The sequence below is a fragment of the Meleagris gallopavo genome, chromosome 1 (genome assembly GCF_000146605.3).
Source record: "Meleagris gallopavo isolate NT-WF06-2002-E0010 breed Aviagen turkey brand Nicholas breeding stock chromosome 1, Turkey_5.1, whole genome shotgun sequence".
NCBI lineage: Eukaryota > Metazoa > Chordata > Aves > Galliformes > Phasianidae > Meleagris > Meleagris gallopavo.
The window spans coordinates 183,012,255-183,026,822 of record NC_015011.2 but is presented as its reverse complement, the minus strand read 5'-3'; the positions used below and the strand labels follow the sequence as shown (position 1 = coordinate 183,026,822).

Genomic DNA, 14,568 nt, shown 5'->3' with positions numbered 1-14,568 from the left:
TTTTTTAAATGATAATGGTAGTGAAGCAGTGACACAGGTTGCCCAGAGAGGCAATGGATGCCCCATCCCTGGAGGAGACATTGCAGATCAGGCTGAATGGACCTCTGAGCACCTGATGGAACTGTAGTTGTTCCTGTTTATTGCAGGGAGTTGGATGTCCTTTAAGCTCATAAATGTCCCTTCCAACTCAAATATTTTTGTGATGCTGTGAATACTTAAATAGATGAAATTTGAAGTTGATATCTTCTTAAATGAAGCACTTTACATGTATGTTATAGTATTTATGTAAGCTACAAGCTGCCTTTAAAGCATATTGAACTAAGCTCTATTATTTCTCTTTCTCTCTTTAGGGTATACCCATGGCTTAGAGGTCTAGGCTATACATCTTTAACTGTATTTCTAATGGGATTTTTCCTCTGGAATGTGGACAACATTTTTTGTGAGAAATTGAGGTGAGCACTTTCACTTTGTCTCCCTAGCTTGTAATCTTTTAGCATAAAGCATTGTTTTCTTTGCTGTGTATATTCAAGTCCATCTCACGGTAGGTTTGATAAGCTGCCTACAAAGCATTCACAAGGCTTTTATCCAGTTTTCTCATGACCAGATTCAGCACTGAACAGTTCTTTTAAAGCTTTTCTTATTCATGAATAGATACTTTTTTTTTTCTTTATAATAGGTATTTCTCTTTAACTTTAATTTAAATTGAGGGAAAGTAATGTCACTGAAGTAATTTTGAGGATCTGTGCCTGACTAAAGTCTGCTCATCATACTTGATTTCATCTGAATGAGATTTTTATCCTGCTTTTTTTTTGTTTCTGCTCTTATAGTTTCCTAGGAAGATATCAAAAACAGCAGTTCTACAAGCTAAAGAAGTATCTGCTGCAATATATCTGTCACCAATAAATAGCAGCAATTTGAGTGTCTCAAAGAGCAGTAACTCTGTGAGCCATTGCATTGTGCCTAGCTGTCATTATTAGCCTGAAGTCTTACAGTTTAGCACTGGAGAAGAGGCCAGAAAGACTTCATCTCTGATTAGTCTATTGCCAAATGGGGTTAAAAAAAAAACCAACTGGCTTCCACAAAAAGCATGTGGGAGTCCACCATCTTGTTGTATGTGTTGTTGTATGTGTGGCAGATACTGTACATGTGCATGAAAGGACACCAGACCAACACATTGGTTTCTGAGTGCTCCATCCCTTGGAGCTGGACAGCTTCCTAGCAGCACTTGTCTTTCACTTCATTGTGATGGTTATGTTCCACCACAAGCTGGAAGAATTGGACAGGTTGATGCCAGCAGCAAGAAAATCCCATCTTGATTCTCTGTATATAACACAGAGAGGCTGACTCTCAGTGTACATAACATACACTGTTATGTACTTGAGTCTGTGATGTACAGAATTATCCTATTAGGTTGCTTTGTTAGGCTCAGATCATAACATGCTTTAAGGAATCGTATGTTTTCCATCTGTCCCTTTTGGCTCTGCGAGTCCTGCAGTATTTTGAGCCAATTGATATGTAACTCCACCAGGATTTTCATTAAACTTGGGGAGGAAAAAAAAGGCAAAAAAATGCCCCTCTAAAAATACATGATAAACTTGCATAAAAAGTTTATTTGTCAACACAAGTGGGTGGGTATACCATCACTTTGCACATGCTGGCATCCAAGGTTGATTTTTGCAGCTGCGCCAAATTGCTGGTGAGATTGTAGCACCCAATTCACCAAGCCTGATGAGTTCCTGGGTGTCTGTGGGGCTTTGGAGCTTGCTCTTAGACTCAATGATTCCACCAGCTGCTGAAGCTCTTTTTTTTCCACCCTGATTTTGTAAAGGGAAAAAAATGTTAGCATATTTCCTGTCATACTTGTTTGGTTATGGTGCTGGGAAGAAAAATTAAGTTTCTTTACTAGCTTTAATGATCAGATGTCTTCAGACCCTTTGAATTTCTCTAAGTGCAGTTATAATTTGAACATACTGAAGTCATTCAGGCAGGGCAGAAGGCTGGTCCCAGTTTTGAAGAAGGTCAAGGAAGATTATTACATTTACAGGCCTGTCAGCCTCATTTGGGTGCTTGGTAAAATTATGGAAGAGGTTATTTTGAGAATTACTGAAAAACACCTGTAAGGCAATGAAATCATTGGTCTCAGCCAACAGGGGCTCATGAGAGTAAAGTCCTGTTTAATGAACCTGATCTCCTTTGATAACAGGGCTACCCACCTAGCTGACCAAGGGAAGCCAGTTGATGTAATCTTCTTGGATTTTAGCAAAGCTCTTGATACTGTTTCTCACAATACCTTATGGACAGAATGTGCAGGATGCAGCTAGACACAAACGTTCTGTGATGTGTGAACAGTTGGCTGATGGGTCAGGCTAAAGGGTTGTGGTAAATGGGTTTACATCAGACTGATGGCTGATCATTAGGGCTCCATTTTAGGGCCAGTTGTCTTTAATGATTTTATCAATGACCTGAATTCAGGACTTGGAATTATACTAAGTTAGTCAGCAGTTGACACTAAACTGAAAGGGTCTGTTGATTCCCTTGAGGGCTGAGAGCTTTTGCAAAGAGATGTCAACAAATTGGAGGGCAGGGCAGTCATCAGATTCCCAAGGCAATGGGCACAGCCTCAAGCTGCCAGAGCTCAGGGAATGTTTGGACACTGCTGTCAGACTTTGGGTTTGGGGTGGTCCTGTGTAGTGCCCGGGGTTGGATTTAGTGATCCTTGTGGGTCCCTTCTAATTCAGCATATTCTGTGAAAAAATATGTTCAATTTCTTGTTCCCTGTAACTTTTTTTTGTTGTTCTCTAAAAGATCTGACTTGTGAATCATCCACCCACCTACTCTTTTGGGCTCTACTGTTCAAAATTGTTTTGATTCAGTTTTTGTTTCTCCTTACGTCATTTACTGGAGATAATTAAAAACAAAACAAAACAAAAAAAACAACAACAAAACATGAGATTCTGATTTTGAGCTTTGACTTTTCCTGCTATCAAAAAGGTCAGATTTTTGAGTGGTGCTGTATGGAGGCACAAGTTGGACTCTATGGTCCTTATGGGTCCCTTCCAACTCAGGATATTCTGTGATTCTAAAAGGCTGGGGTGACTGTTTTCATATTCAGTAGTCATTAATGGTCTGACTGAATCAAAGCTGTTTACCTTTGTGACTGAGTTGGAAACCTAATCAGTAGCTCAGGGACTAGCACTTAGTGGAGAAGCCTGAACACTGTAACATAGTGCAGTAAATAAGCGTAACAGAAGCTGCAGACTTTTCTCCCTTGCTCCTGCAGTCTTTGCTATTTTCCCTTTTTGTTTTGACTGAACATGAAGTCAGCAAAGAAGGCAGGCAGATGTTGACATTTGCTCCACCAGCAACCAAAACAGAAGTTAACTGCAGAAATCTGGCGAGCAGGAGAAACCACAGTGACTTAATTCCTTCTCTTTTTTCTTTCTCTGTCTCTATCACTGAGACTCTTCCCAAGTAGCTCACACCCCGTAACTGTTGAAAATATAAAACGTGTTGGCAGAGTATTTCAGAACCTCTATTTTCATTTCTTCCTCACTAAGCACTGTTTCTCCCTGTTCTAAGTGTAAAACAGAGAAAGGTAAGCTAAGCCTCCACAGAGCTGGAATGAAGCAGTGAGGTCAGGTGGACCCCTCTTCTCTCTGGCCTAATCCTCAGCAGTAGTTTGCAAGGTTTGGGAGAATGATAGAACTCATTTGAGACAATGGGATGCCATAAATATACTCTCTGAAATTTAAGTCCAGAGGTAACAGATGACTCAAATCTGAGATTGTTCTGTTGGGGGGGTGGGACGGGACCCAACAAAAACAATTGCACAGTGTTTTCTTTTGTTTTCTTTCTTACAGAGCACTACGAGAGAAGATGCCTCCTGTTTTGGGAGCTGTGACACAGTTTCATGCGTGGTGGCACATTCTCACAGGCCTGGGCTCTTATCTTCATATCTTGCTCAGGTAGGAAATATTTTCTAAACTGGATGATCAGAAAGCAGCCTTGGGAGTTTTCCCAGGTTCAGATTTACTTCAACATGCTGTGTCAGCAGAAGAGCAGGAAAATGACCTTTTAATGAACTGGAGGAAGTGGAAGTCCTTTCCTCTGAGTGACTTGTCTGTAAACTCTGGTAGTGTATGTTCTCCACAACAGTCATCAATCTTTTAGATAGTCATGATTCTACAAGAAAATGCAGTTTAGAAATGAGAACTCTATAGCAGTCTACTGTTGAATACTTTTGAAGTTTTAATTAATTTCCAAATATAAGCCATTAATATCTTTCTGCTCTTGTGCGAGAATCCTCAAGTGCTTAAATGTGTTTAATTTTACAAGTGTAACTAATTATTTGATAGGCGCTGTCACTCCTGAGGACTATCAGGCATTATGCTACAGAGCAGAGGGGTGACTGCTGAAGTGGTTGGAGCAGAGCTGTTGGCAGAAGTGTGGGATGTTAGTTTTAGAAGGAGACTTAAATGTCTAAGCGCCTTAATTAGCGGGTCTGCAGCCAGCAGATTTTCTCTGTTGTTGCTCTATACCGCCGTCTACTGGAAGCAGGGGTAAAGTAGACACTGCAGATTTTTAGTTTGTTCAGTACCTAACAGGTACATCCTGTATAGGTGAGAAAACATGATCACATATCAGTTTTGCTATGCCTGCCGTAGTTCTCCATTTTTTGTCAGATGCTAAAGTTGCCAGTAAGAGGAAAATTCAAGGAAAATAAGTACAATTCCAGTAGCTGATCTCATAATTGTGTTGGTTTGGGGTTTTTTTTGTAAAATAAAATAGCTGTAAAAAATATATATATATATATGTACGTGTGCGTGTATATATGTGTATGTATATACAAAATACAGCATATTATGTGGAAAACAGTCGCTCCATTTTGGCTGAAAAGTTGTCTGCTGTCCTGAAGAGTTTGAGATGATCTTTTGAAGAAAATTCCTTATGGAAAACAAGTTGATGGAGATGCTTTGAATACTATAGGCAAGGTTTTTCCAGTACGCTGCACAGAGAAAACAATTTGTTTCTGCATTTTCTGGCCATTGAGGAATGTACCTAATCCAATGAACTACATGCTTTCCCTGCAGTAGTTTCCTTAGGGTTTTCTCTGAGGCACCACCTATACTACCTGAGCAGATGGCTGCATAAGGAGTGAGGTCATAGACAGGAAAAGATCTGCTAAGGGGAAAGAATGGGTCAGAACAACAGTAAGGAATCAAGCTATCTTTTTTACTATTATTTTTATTGATATCTGCTACATTCTGTGACACAATGAAGTAATTTCACCCTTCCGAAATGACAGGCTCTATCTAGTTCCTATTCATGGAGTCATAGAATGGTTTGGGTTGGAGGGGATCCTTGAGATTCTTCCCCAGCTATAGGCAGGGAAACCTCCCTCTAGACCAGGTTGCTCATAGCCCCATCCAGCCTGGTCTTGAACGCCTCCAGTGTGGGAGCATCCACAACTTTTCTGAACAACCTGTTCCAGTCTCACCACCCTCACAGTAAAGGATTTCATCCTGATATCTAGTCTAAATCTATCCTCTTCCACTTTAAAGCCATTTTGCCTTGTCCCATCACTACCTGCCCTTTTAAAAACTTCCTCCCCAGCTTTCCTGTTGGCCCCCTTCAATCACTGGAAAGCTGCTATAAAATCTCCTCAGAGCCTTCTCTTCTCCAGGCTGAAGAGCCCCAGCTCTCTCAGTCTGTCCCCACAGGGGAGATTCTCCAGCCTTCTGATTATCTTCATTGCCCTTCTCTGGATGCGCTCCAACAGCTCCATGTCCTTCTTGTTTTGGGGGCTCCAGAAGTGGACACAGTACTCCAGGTGGGGTCTCACGAGAGCAGAGCAGAGGGGCAGAATCACCTCCCTCAACCTGCTGGTCACACTTCTCTAATGTAACCTAGGATATGGTTGGCCTTCTGGGCTGCATGCTCACGTTGTCAGCTCATGTTGAGTCTTTCATCAACCAACACCCCCAAATCCTTCTCATCCTGAGATCTTTTCCTGAGCAGAGAGAGCTTCTCTCTTCCTGCTCACATAATTGATTGTGTAGGTCTGTTTGCTAATTGCAGTGGGATTTACTATGTGGGCTGTTTCCTATTTTGTGTAAATGTAGTCATAATGTTTAGTTCTACAATCACAGTATCAATTATTTTCCAGTTGGAAAACAAAACAAGCATTAGTACTTGATTATTATTTTGTATGCTGTCTTACATATTAAATTTCAAGTGTGCTTTCCTTCTCTTTCTCAGTTTATACACAAGGACACTTTTCCTGAAACACAGGCCAAAGGTGAAGGTAAGCAACTAATATTTTGTGTCCACTGGAGCATTTGTATATCTTGGGCCTGAACGTGCAGTGGGGCTTTCTAGTTGTGTCTGTTGTTACGGTACTGCCTTTGCTTTCTACTTGTATTCCAGTAAGTGCAATTGAGATGTTGTCAACAGTGCTTGCTTTCTGTTCCAAGAGATATTCCAAGAAATCTTTCTCCTCTTCATATTTTTCTTTTAACAGTTTCTTCTTGGAATATGGCCTGTTCTTCTTGTGGAGCCACCCAAGAAGCTTTGACTGAGACCTAGGCTGTCACGTGCATCCACTTAGCCTGGTTGAATAAAGTGATTCAACACTTACTATGGCTGGATTGTCAAAATCGTGGATCAATTCAAGTCCCATTGCTACAAAAAGGACTTCTCTGTGTTACTTGGCCTGCCCGCCAGAACAGAGTGAAGAGTTGGCACACTAGGAGAATAATGCTTAGTACAGCTTTATTCTAAGTTGTTAAAACAAAGATTAAGACACAATATTTTTATGTATATGTTGTATAGCTGATGATACTGAGCTAATATTTCGTGCTGGTCACAGAAAACTAACCATTTTTGAAGTGGGTTGCTTATGTTTTTCATTCAGTTGTTGTTCTTTCTGTGGTGTAAACTAATATTAGTAACTGAATGATAAAAACAGGTCACTGATGGCTGAACTAAGCATCTGTGTGGACTGTAGTGGACTGAATGCTTAACCTGAACTACTTTAATCTTGCACTTTCATACAATTAATGAAGTATGTATGATTGATTTAGGGCTTTATTCTATTCTTGCTTCTCTACAGCCTCCTTTGCAACTGAAATTTTAAGCAAAAAGGTTGGGATACATGTGCCATTTGATTAATTTTGTACCAAGTTTTCACTTTTGTTTTAGCCCAACTGAGGTACATCATAGAAGATGTTCCAGGATGTGACCGAGAGAAGACATTTGTGATATATAGGAGTTGTTTGTTTGTGTGTGGAAACGAAATTCCTAATTTGTTTGACTAGTGATCCATCAGGTGGTTGTATAACCACAAGAAACGTTTTAAAAATCTTTTATTATTTACATGCCTTCTTTTTCTCTTCGTACTTTCCTAATCCCATTATGCCAGTCTTAGCACAGATTGACAAACACTGTGTATGTGTGTGCTTGTTCAGCTTTGAATTCGTGCCTTTCTTTTATTTTATGAGTCTTAAATACTGCTGTGACTTTCAGGAGCATCTGTTTCAGAAATATTGACGAAAGAGTAAAGAACAAGATTTATATTGAGGATACCCCCCAAAACATGCAACGTTTTGATTGCTTGCTCTTAATGTTTCCATCATGTGGTTTCTCAGTGGAAAGTTGAATACCTTTTTAACACCAACCTTTGGCGCTTAACTGGGGACAAACCCTCTGATTTCTGTTTTTTTTTTCTACCCAGATGATCAAAATTAGTAAGCATTTAAAAAAAAAAAATTGAACTAACGCAGTTTTTCAAAATATACCTCATATTGGAGGCTCTTGTTTTGTCTGTCCAGAGCTTGGGGTGGCTAATGTAGCTTGTCTCTGGGCTGTCAAGCTGCCATGCTATGCAATTGTTGATGCTTTGAGGAATTTATCCTTCTTGCCACAAAGGGAAAAGGGAAGTGCTCAGACTGATTGCAAGTCCTGCTCTGTATTGATTTAAAACATGATCACAGCAGTGAGGCACGGTAATGTGACTATAAAGCTGTCTCCCTGGTTGAAAAAGTCAGACTTATGTATATCTTCTGTGTCCATTTGTGGCACCTCCGCTGATGCAAAGCTCCAAACAAAATCATGGCTTTTGGTTATGGTGACTAAGCCTGGACTCTTGGGATCCAAACTCAGGACTAGAAAACAATGCTTAACCTTTAATGACTCCAGCAAGGTTTATGCATGTGCTAAGAGCGGTGCATTTTGACATGTAATCAGTTAACAAGATTTCTGAACAACATTTTTTAAACAAATCTGTTGTCAGGAGCCTCTAGTTCTATATAGATGAGGTTGACATCTGTGCTGGGAAAGGAGGGGTCCTGAAACTGAAAGAGATTGGAACTGCTAGCACAGAGGGAGGAAATTGCTGGTTTGGACCAGATGTCTATGGTTACCCAGAAGTCATATTTTCTTGTAGCGAGATTTGAGAACCATTCGAAAAGTGTAGCTTGAACATAAGTGCCTGTCTGTTCCCCTCCTGGCTCTCTCAAGCATGCTTCTCCACACTGTATCTTATTTTCTTATTGAGTACATCTGCACGCTTCCATCAGTTTGGGAAAAGAGTTGTGTAACGTGAGCAGTGCAGGGATCATGCATATCAACAGTCCATAGTGACGTTTGCTAGGTAGGGTATTATTTTTAAGAAAAAAAACAGAACCTTTGTTTTAGTGGTCTTATTTTTGTTTCTGGAGAATGTAGGGGCTCTGCTTTACTTACCTGTAATTACAGGAACCACAGCATACTAAAAAGCCACTTTCATCCTGATAAAGCATCTCTAGAATTTATTTTAAAGGAATTTGTACATTCTCCCACACACTTGCAACAAAGATGTGTTTCCATTCAGACCCTGTTGAATTAATTTGTCAAGTTAAAAAGTATTAGCTCTTGCATTAATTTTAAGCTACTGTTATCTTTTTTATTCATATCATTTATCAGCAGTGTTTTTTATCTTAAAAACTTAGGCAGATTGTGTTCTTCCTTCATTCCAAATAAACATGAGCCACCCTCCTGGTGACCTTTCAGGCTGTGCTAGACCCTGATGAATGTAATTTTTATATATATATATTAAGAAAAAAAATATATATATATATATATATATATTCTAAGCATAAGTAATCTAACATTATAGGTGCTTTGGCTTGACTGCCTTACTGATCCTGTAAGTGATAATGAAAATAGGAAGTCAGTCTTAACTTTATTGCTAAAATTCTTATGTTTTCTAGTGCCTGGAAAGACATACATCTTTACTCCTGTAATTTGGTAGATGTCTGTTAGAACTGATTTCTATTTGTATTGCTTGTATGATGTGCTAATTTTTCTGCAGTCCTTAGAGCAGCATATCCCAAACTTTTGTTGCAGTACATCTTGCAAGGTGGGTCATCTTTGATCCTGCTTTTCGAGTAGGATTCAGACAGCAGCTACTTTGAAGGGAATTACAGAAACAGCAGGTGTCCTTTAATATGAATCCTACAGTATGTGTTAGACAGACATAAAAATAATGAAGAACCCTTTTATTCTTCAACATCTATGAAGAACCAGGAAATCTGTCACCTTGAGCCCATCAGCTTGGCACAGATCAGGGGTGAGTAGTTACGCAGACTGTAGATGAAGAATTTTTCTTTGGAAAGTAGTAGAAAAATGTCAAAATGACTCTCTCAGTACAGAACAACACCATACCACGCCAGGAATCAAGATTTTCTGCATCCTTAAGACTTACATTGCCAAGCAAAGATGAGACATGATAAACAGAAACGCACCATCGAGAGGGATCTTGTCTGTGTTTTGAAGGCAGTGTTTGAAGCTGACTCGCAGTATTAGTCATCTCCAGACCTCATCCTAATGCTTTTCCTTTCAGCACAAGGAAGATGTGCTGCCAGCAAGTGTTCAGAAGGCTACCCCAGAGTCAAGATTGGAATATGCAGTCTATCACTTGCCGATCTACCTCTGTCGTGTGTTACACAGTGCCTGTGCCCTTAATTATGTCTGCCTGGAAATGCAGGTGTCAGAGCAGTCTGCAGCCCCCAAGGTTTGCAGTGGCACCGAATGTGTCTGTGGCTGACTGTTCACTCTATGTAAACGTCCACATTTGTTTGGTGTCTGTCAGACTTTCTGGTAATGCTCAGTCTGCTGATCCTCTAAACACACGAGTTTGATTTAGATAGAGATGTGAGTAGGAGGATTTTAATTGAGACAGGTGAACTGAAACCTTTTTTTGGCAGTGAATTAAGTGACATTTAATGTTAAGATACGGCGTAGAATTAATTTGATGTGACCGTGGGAGAGATGTGGTAGGAAATATTGTCCTGTAATTAGTTTTAATTCTCTTCTAATCTAATATTGCCGCCGTGTTCATCTTTGGCCCTGCTTTGTTTGCCTGAAGGGATCTGTATGATTTGAAGTGCAGTTAATTCTTTTGGCTGAGTACGTTTGCTTCCAGCACTTGATTTCTAACAGAATGAATTTTTCTGCTAACTCATCCACCTGAAACTCGTAAGAACATAAAATCCTCCCAGTATCACTCGTGTTTCTCAGAGTCACCACCACATAGTTTAGTTTTTGCATTCAAGAATTTCATTAATACCACTTTTGAAACCAGTTTCTCCCTGTGGATATTTATTTTCTTTTGGCATTTGATAGCAGCTGGTGAAATAAATCACTGTAATGTTTGGTGGTGGAAGAGGAGCTGTAACAAAGCAGCACTGCTGTTTTCTTCAGTAGACCTGAGGATCCAGGAATGCATTCATTTTGATGGGCCGTGTGCCCCCATGGTTGTATTGGACATTTTTGGGTAAAACAGTTGCTTTGCTTTACAGAAACATGATCTCCCCATCTGCGCTTTATAAGTAGGCAGTGAGAGGCTTTAAATGCAAACTACTGATTGACTGCGAGACTTTATTATGAAAAGAGATAAACAATGGAGTCTTTATTACCCATGAGAAGCAAGAGGCAGAAGGAGATTAAGAAATTTGACATGGAAAGAGAATAACCAAAGATTAAGCACAGAATCCCACAGTATTACATCAACCACCTTCTTTCTAACAGCACTTTAGATCTTTGTATAGCAAGCTCGAGGCTTTTGATGTTTATACATTTAACTTTTCATGCTGGCTCTGCCATAGAGGCGATGTAAACAATGTGTTACGTTTGGTTCACTATGAATTATCCAGCTGTTGCTCTCTGAGGATGGAGGGTGACATGGATTGTTTCATACACAAGTGAAAATCCTTTTCACATATCTGGAACATCTTCTGCCAGCTTTCCTTGAGAGTCCGTGATAAAACCACAGAGAATTTACTGTACATCTGTTAAGATTGTTTGGAGGTTGGTCTTTCCCATGTCTCACCCCCACAACTGCCTACTGCAGCCAAGTGCCTGACCTGTTGCAAGTCTTTTCTGAGAGCTGAAGCTGTCTTCTTCCCTGAGGTCCACAGAAGGTCCTTATTAGGTGGAAATGGGCTTTGGTTTATGTTAAAAATCCTTCTAATGCGTAAGTCAGGGCACTTCTCGTGGCTGTTCTGCAGAAATACAGTTACCCAGTATGCAGCTGCCTCCCAGTTGAAACTCATGCCTGGCTATCCCAGATCCCTGATGCTGTTGGATCCTCTCATGTTTGTAAAGATGGATGAGGGATTTAGCCCCATAACTGCTGTTTATTGTAGCATGTGTAGTTCAGTGATGGGCAGTGAGAAGGCTCAGTAGTCAAGCACCTTATGCGGAGTCCCATTTCGTTTCTGGAGCTCCTGGATCTGTTGATATGTACAATTTTGGAGGCAGGATTGTTGCCCGAATCTCTCACTTAGGATTTCCATTTGTACTTGTTGAAAGTATCCAGTCTCAACAAGATGAGAATCCAGCTAATGCAAGACCCTAAACCAGTGCCTGTAAAAATGTTTTGCACAAGTTGAGTATACGCATCTGCCTGATGCTGAGGGCAGACAACTGAGATTTTACAAATGCAAAGATAAAGGGTCTTCCCTGATTTTGTTTATTTATTTTTATTTTTTTGGTCCTTCATCACCAGAACACGGGAATAGCTGCAAGAACAACCTCAGATTCACTCTTCTTTCCATGGAACAACATACACCTGTACCTCAAATGCCAGTATTGAATAAAGATGGGTTTTCCCATGTGCCCGTAGCAACCAGTATACCAAAATGTTTCCTAAATTAAAGCCTTGGTCAGTCACTTCAGAATTGCTCCCTGGATTTTGAAAGAGAGCTTCAAGCAGCATGAACAGTGGTTACTCCTTAGACAGAGCAGGGATGGATTTTTCTGTTAATCTCCCAAACTGACGTTGTTTGTGTGATGTTGACTATTAAACTGAGCTGAATGCACTGATGATGCCTTGTTTACTGTCTTAGCAAATAACATCTGTCCACCTGTATCGGGCGTGAAAAACACCACGTGTAACGTGACCAAACTTTTTAACATTGACACTATTGGTTCTAATGTAATGTTTTGGGTTTTTTTCTGAAATTCAGCATATTGTTGCAGATATATAAATACACTGTGACGGACGAATGGCAGTTGACATATAAAACAGCTGCTTTGAGCAGTGTTTATTGACAATTTTGATAATACTGAACTGATTTCTTTGTACCAGACCTGCTGGTAACTAACATTAGGCTTCTGTGTATCAGCCTATCTTGTTTTGCAAGCACCATAGCTTTGAGGTATTTAATGTATTTTGTTTGTTATTCATGTTGTGGTCAGGCACTAATTTGTGTCTTTATAGTTCAAATTATTAAAGAATTTTGTTTTAAGTATCCCTTTTCCCAGGTGTTTCTTGGCTTTTGTATTGCACTGGGTTGTCCAATTCATCTTGCTGCTGTTTGGTACCCGAATGGCTGTGTATCTCAACCTCACCCTTCTAATTCTTTCAATGCTAGAGGATAATTAGCTGTGTGGTTGCATGCTACAATATGGGACCTGCTAAGAAAAGAGGGTTCTCAATTCTCCATCAGCATCTGTCCCAGTGCTGGGAAAGGACACAAGCATGTTGCTAAGACTCATCTCCTCTGTGGGTCAGTGTGGGACTCCTTTAGGTTGTGAATGTACCTTGAGAAGCCCAAATGTCTTGGATTGGCTCTTGCCCAGAAGGACCACATATGCAGACCCCAGACTCATAGAAAATAAGACTTGAAATCATGAGAATGGTGATTTAGGCACTATCCAGGAAAGCTGTGTGCCCTTGGAGGCCTTCTTCAGGGCCACTTGCACCAGCACTGCCTCCTCAAAAAGCCCATTCTCCAGCTAGGATAGAACTGACGTAGGCTGCCTGAAGTGGCAGGTTGAAAGCCAGATGAGGGTCCTGCAGGTCTCCTCAGATGGTCCTCACAAGGACAGGACAGAAAGACAACTCTGCTATCGTGAAAGAGGGGATCAACAGAGGCAGGAAAAAGATAAGTCTGGCAGTGTCTGGATTCAGTCCTAGCTGCCCAGAAATCATAGGCTCATAAAGGTTGGAAAAGACCTCTTAAGATCACCAAGCCCAACCCATCCCACTGTGCCCACTGCCCACGTCCCTCAGTGCCACACCTCCATGGTTCTGAAGCACCTCCAGGGACGGTGACTCCACCACCTCTCTGGGCAGCCTGTGACAGTGTGTTACCACTGTTTCCAAGAAGAAATGTTTCCTAATATCCAACCTGAACCTCCCCTGGCACAACTTAAAGCCGTTACATCTCATCCTATCACTTGTTACCTGGGAGAAGATACAAGCCAGGATGCCACTGCAGTCCAAGTCACCACTGAAAGACATCCAACCCAATTAACCTGCTTCACTCAGAGGCTGATTCTATAATTAGCACACACTGATTTAATGAAATTAGTAGTAATTAGTGGCACTGAGGTGTAGCTCCTGGGGACTGAACAACTGCAGCACAGCACCCAGCAGCACTTGAGTCATCGAGGGCTCCGACTCGGTGCTTTCTCATCTCAGAGATCATGCAGGTGAACACTAACAAAGAACAGCTTGAGAAACCCACAAACTGAATTAATTGAGTTGTTCTGCTGATGTAAACTGATGTCCAAACACTGATATTTATAGGCTGGCTGAGCACCAGAGCTGCAGTGATTTATGGGGATACTTCACCTGAGCAGTGCTTTTTCCTTATAGCTGGTGTGTTGACTCACCACCAAGCAGCAGAACGGAGTGAATTTGTTAAAACACTTCAGCACTGTGTAAGCCTGGGGACAAGTCCAACTTCTTCTAAGCTGCAAGAAGCAATGAACAGGACAGCCAAATCCATGCTGCAGTGGGGCAAACCTGTCCAGGCATTCATGAGTGCTTAGCAGGATTTTGTTCGCCTGGAGTCTTCCAAGGGATTTTTATTAGTAGCATTTCTTTTTATTTTCTACTTTTCTCCTATTAGTTCAAATCTTTAATCTTGTTTTTAATATCTCACTTTGGCTGGAATGAAAACAAGACTAACTGCTTGTTAGGAGATTAAAACCAGCAATGAACCTGCAAGCCACGATGTCAAAGCCTCACTGCCACAGAAGGGATATTTTTATGCTGCTTATTTGAAAAGCAAACAAACT

General features: G+C 40.7%; 1 protein-coding gene across 1 annotated transcript in view; it reads left to right on the top strand.

Moving 5' to 3' along the window:
- LOC104909411 (alkaline ceramidase 3-like) overlaps positions 1-12,791 on the top strand; it is a 14,859-nt gene extending 2,068 nt beyond the window's left edge. The window contains exons 3-6 of the mRNA XM_010706210.1: positions 258-452; positions 3,861-3,965; positions 6,259-6,304; positions 6,521-12,791. Coding sequence (XP_010704512.1) covers positions 258-452; positions 3,861-3,965; positions 6,259-6,304; positions 6,521-6,574 — 400 coding nt within the window. The 3' untranslated portion in view covers positions 6,575-12,791. The remainder of the gene's footprint in view (positions 1-257; positions 453-3,860; positions 3,966-6,258; positions 6,305-6,520) is intronic.
- The last annotated feature ends 1,777 nt before the right edge of the window (positions 12,792-14,568 follow it).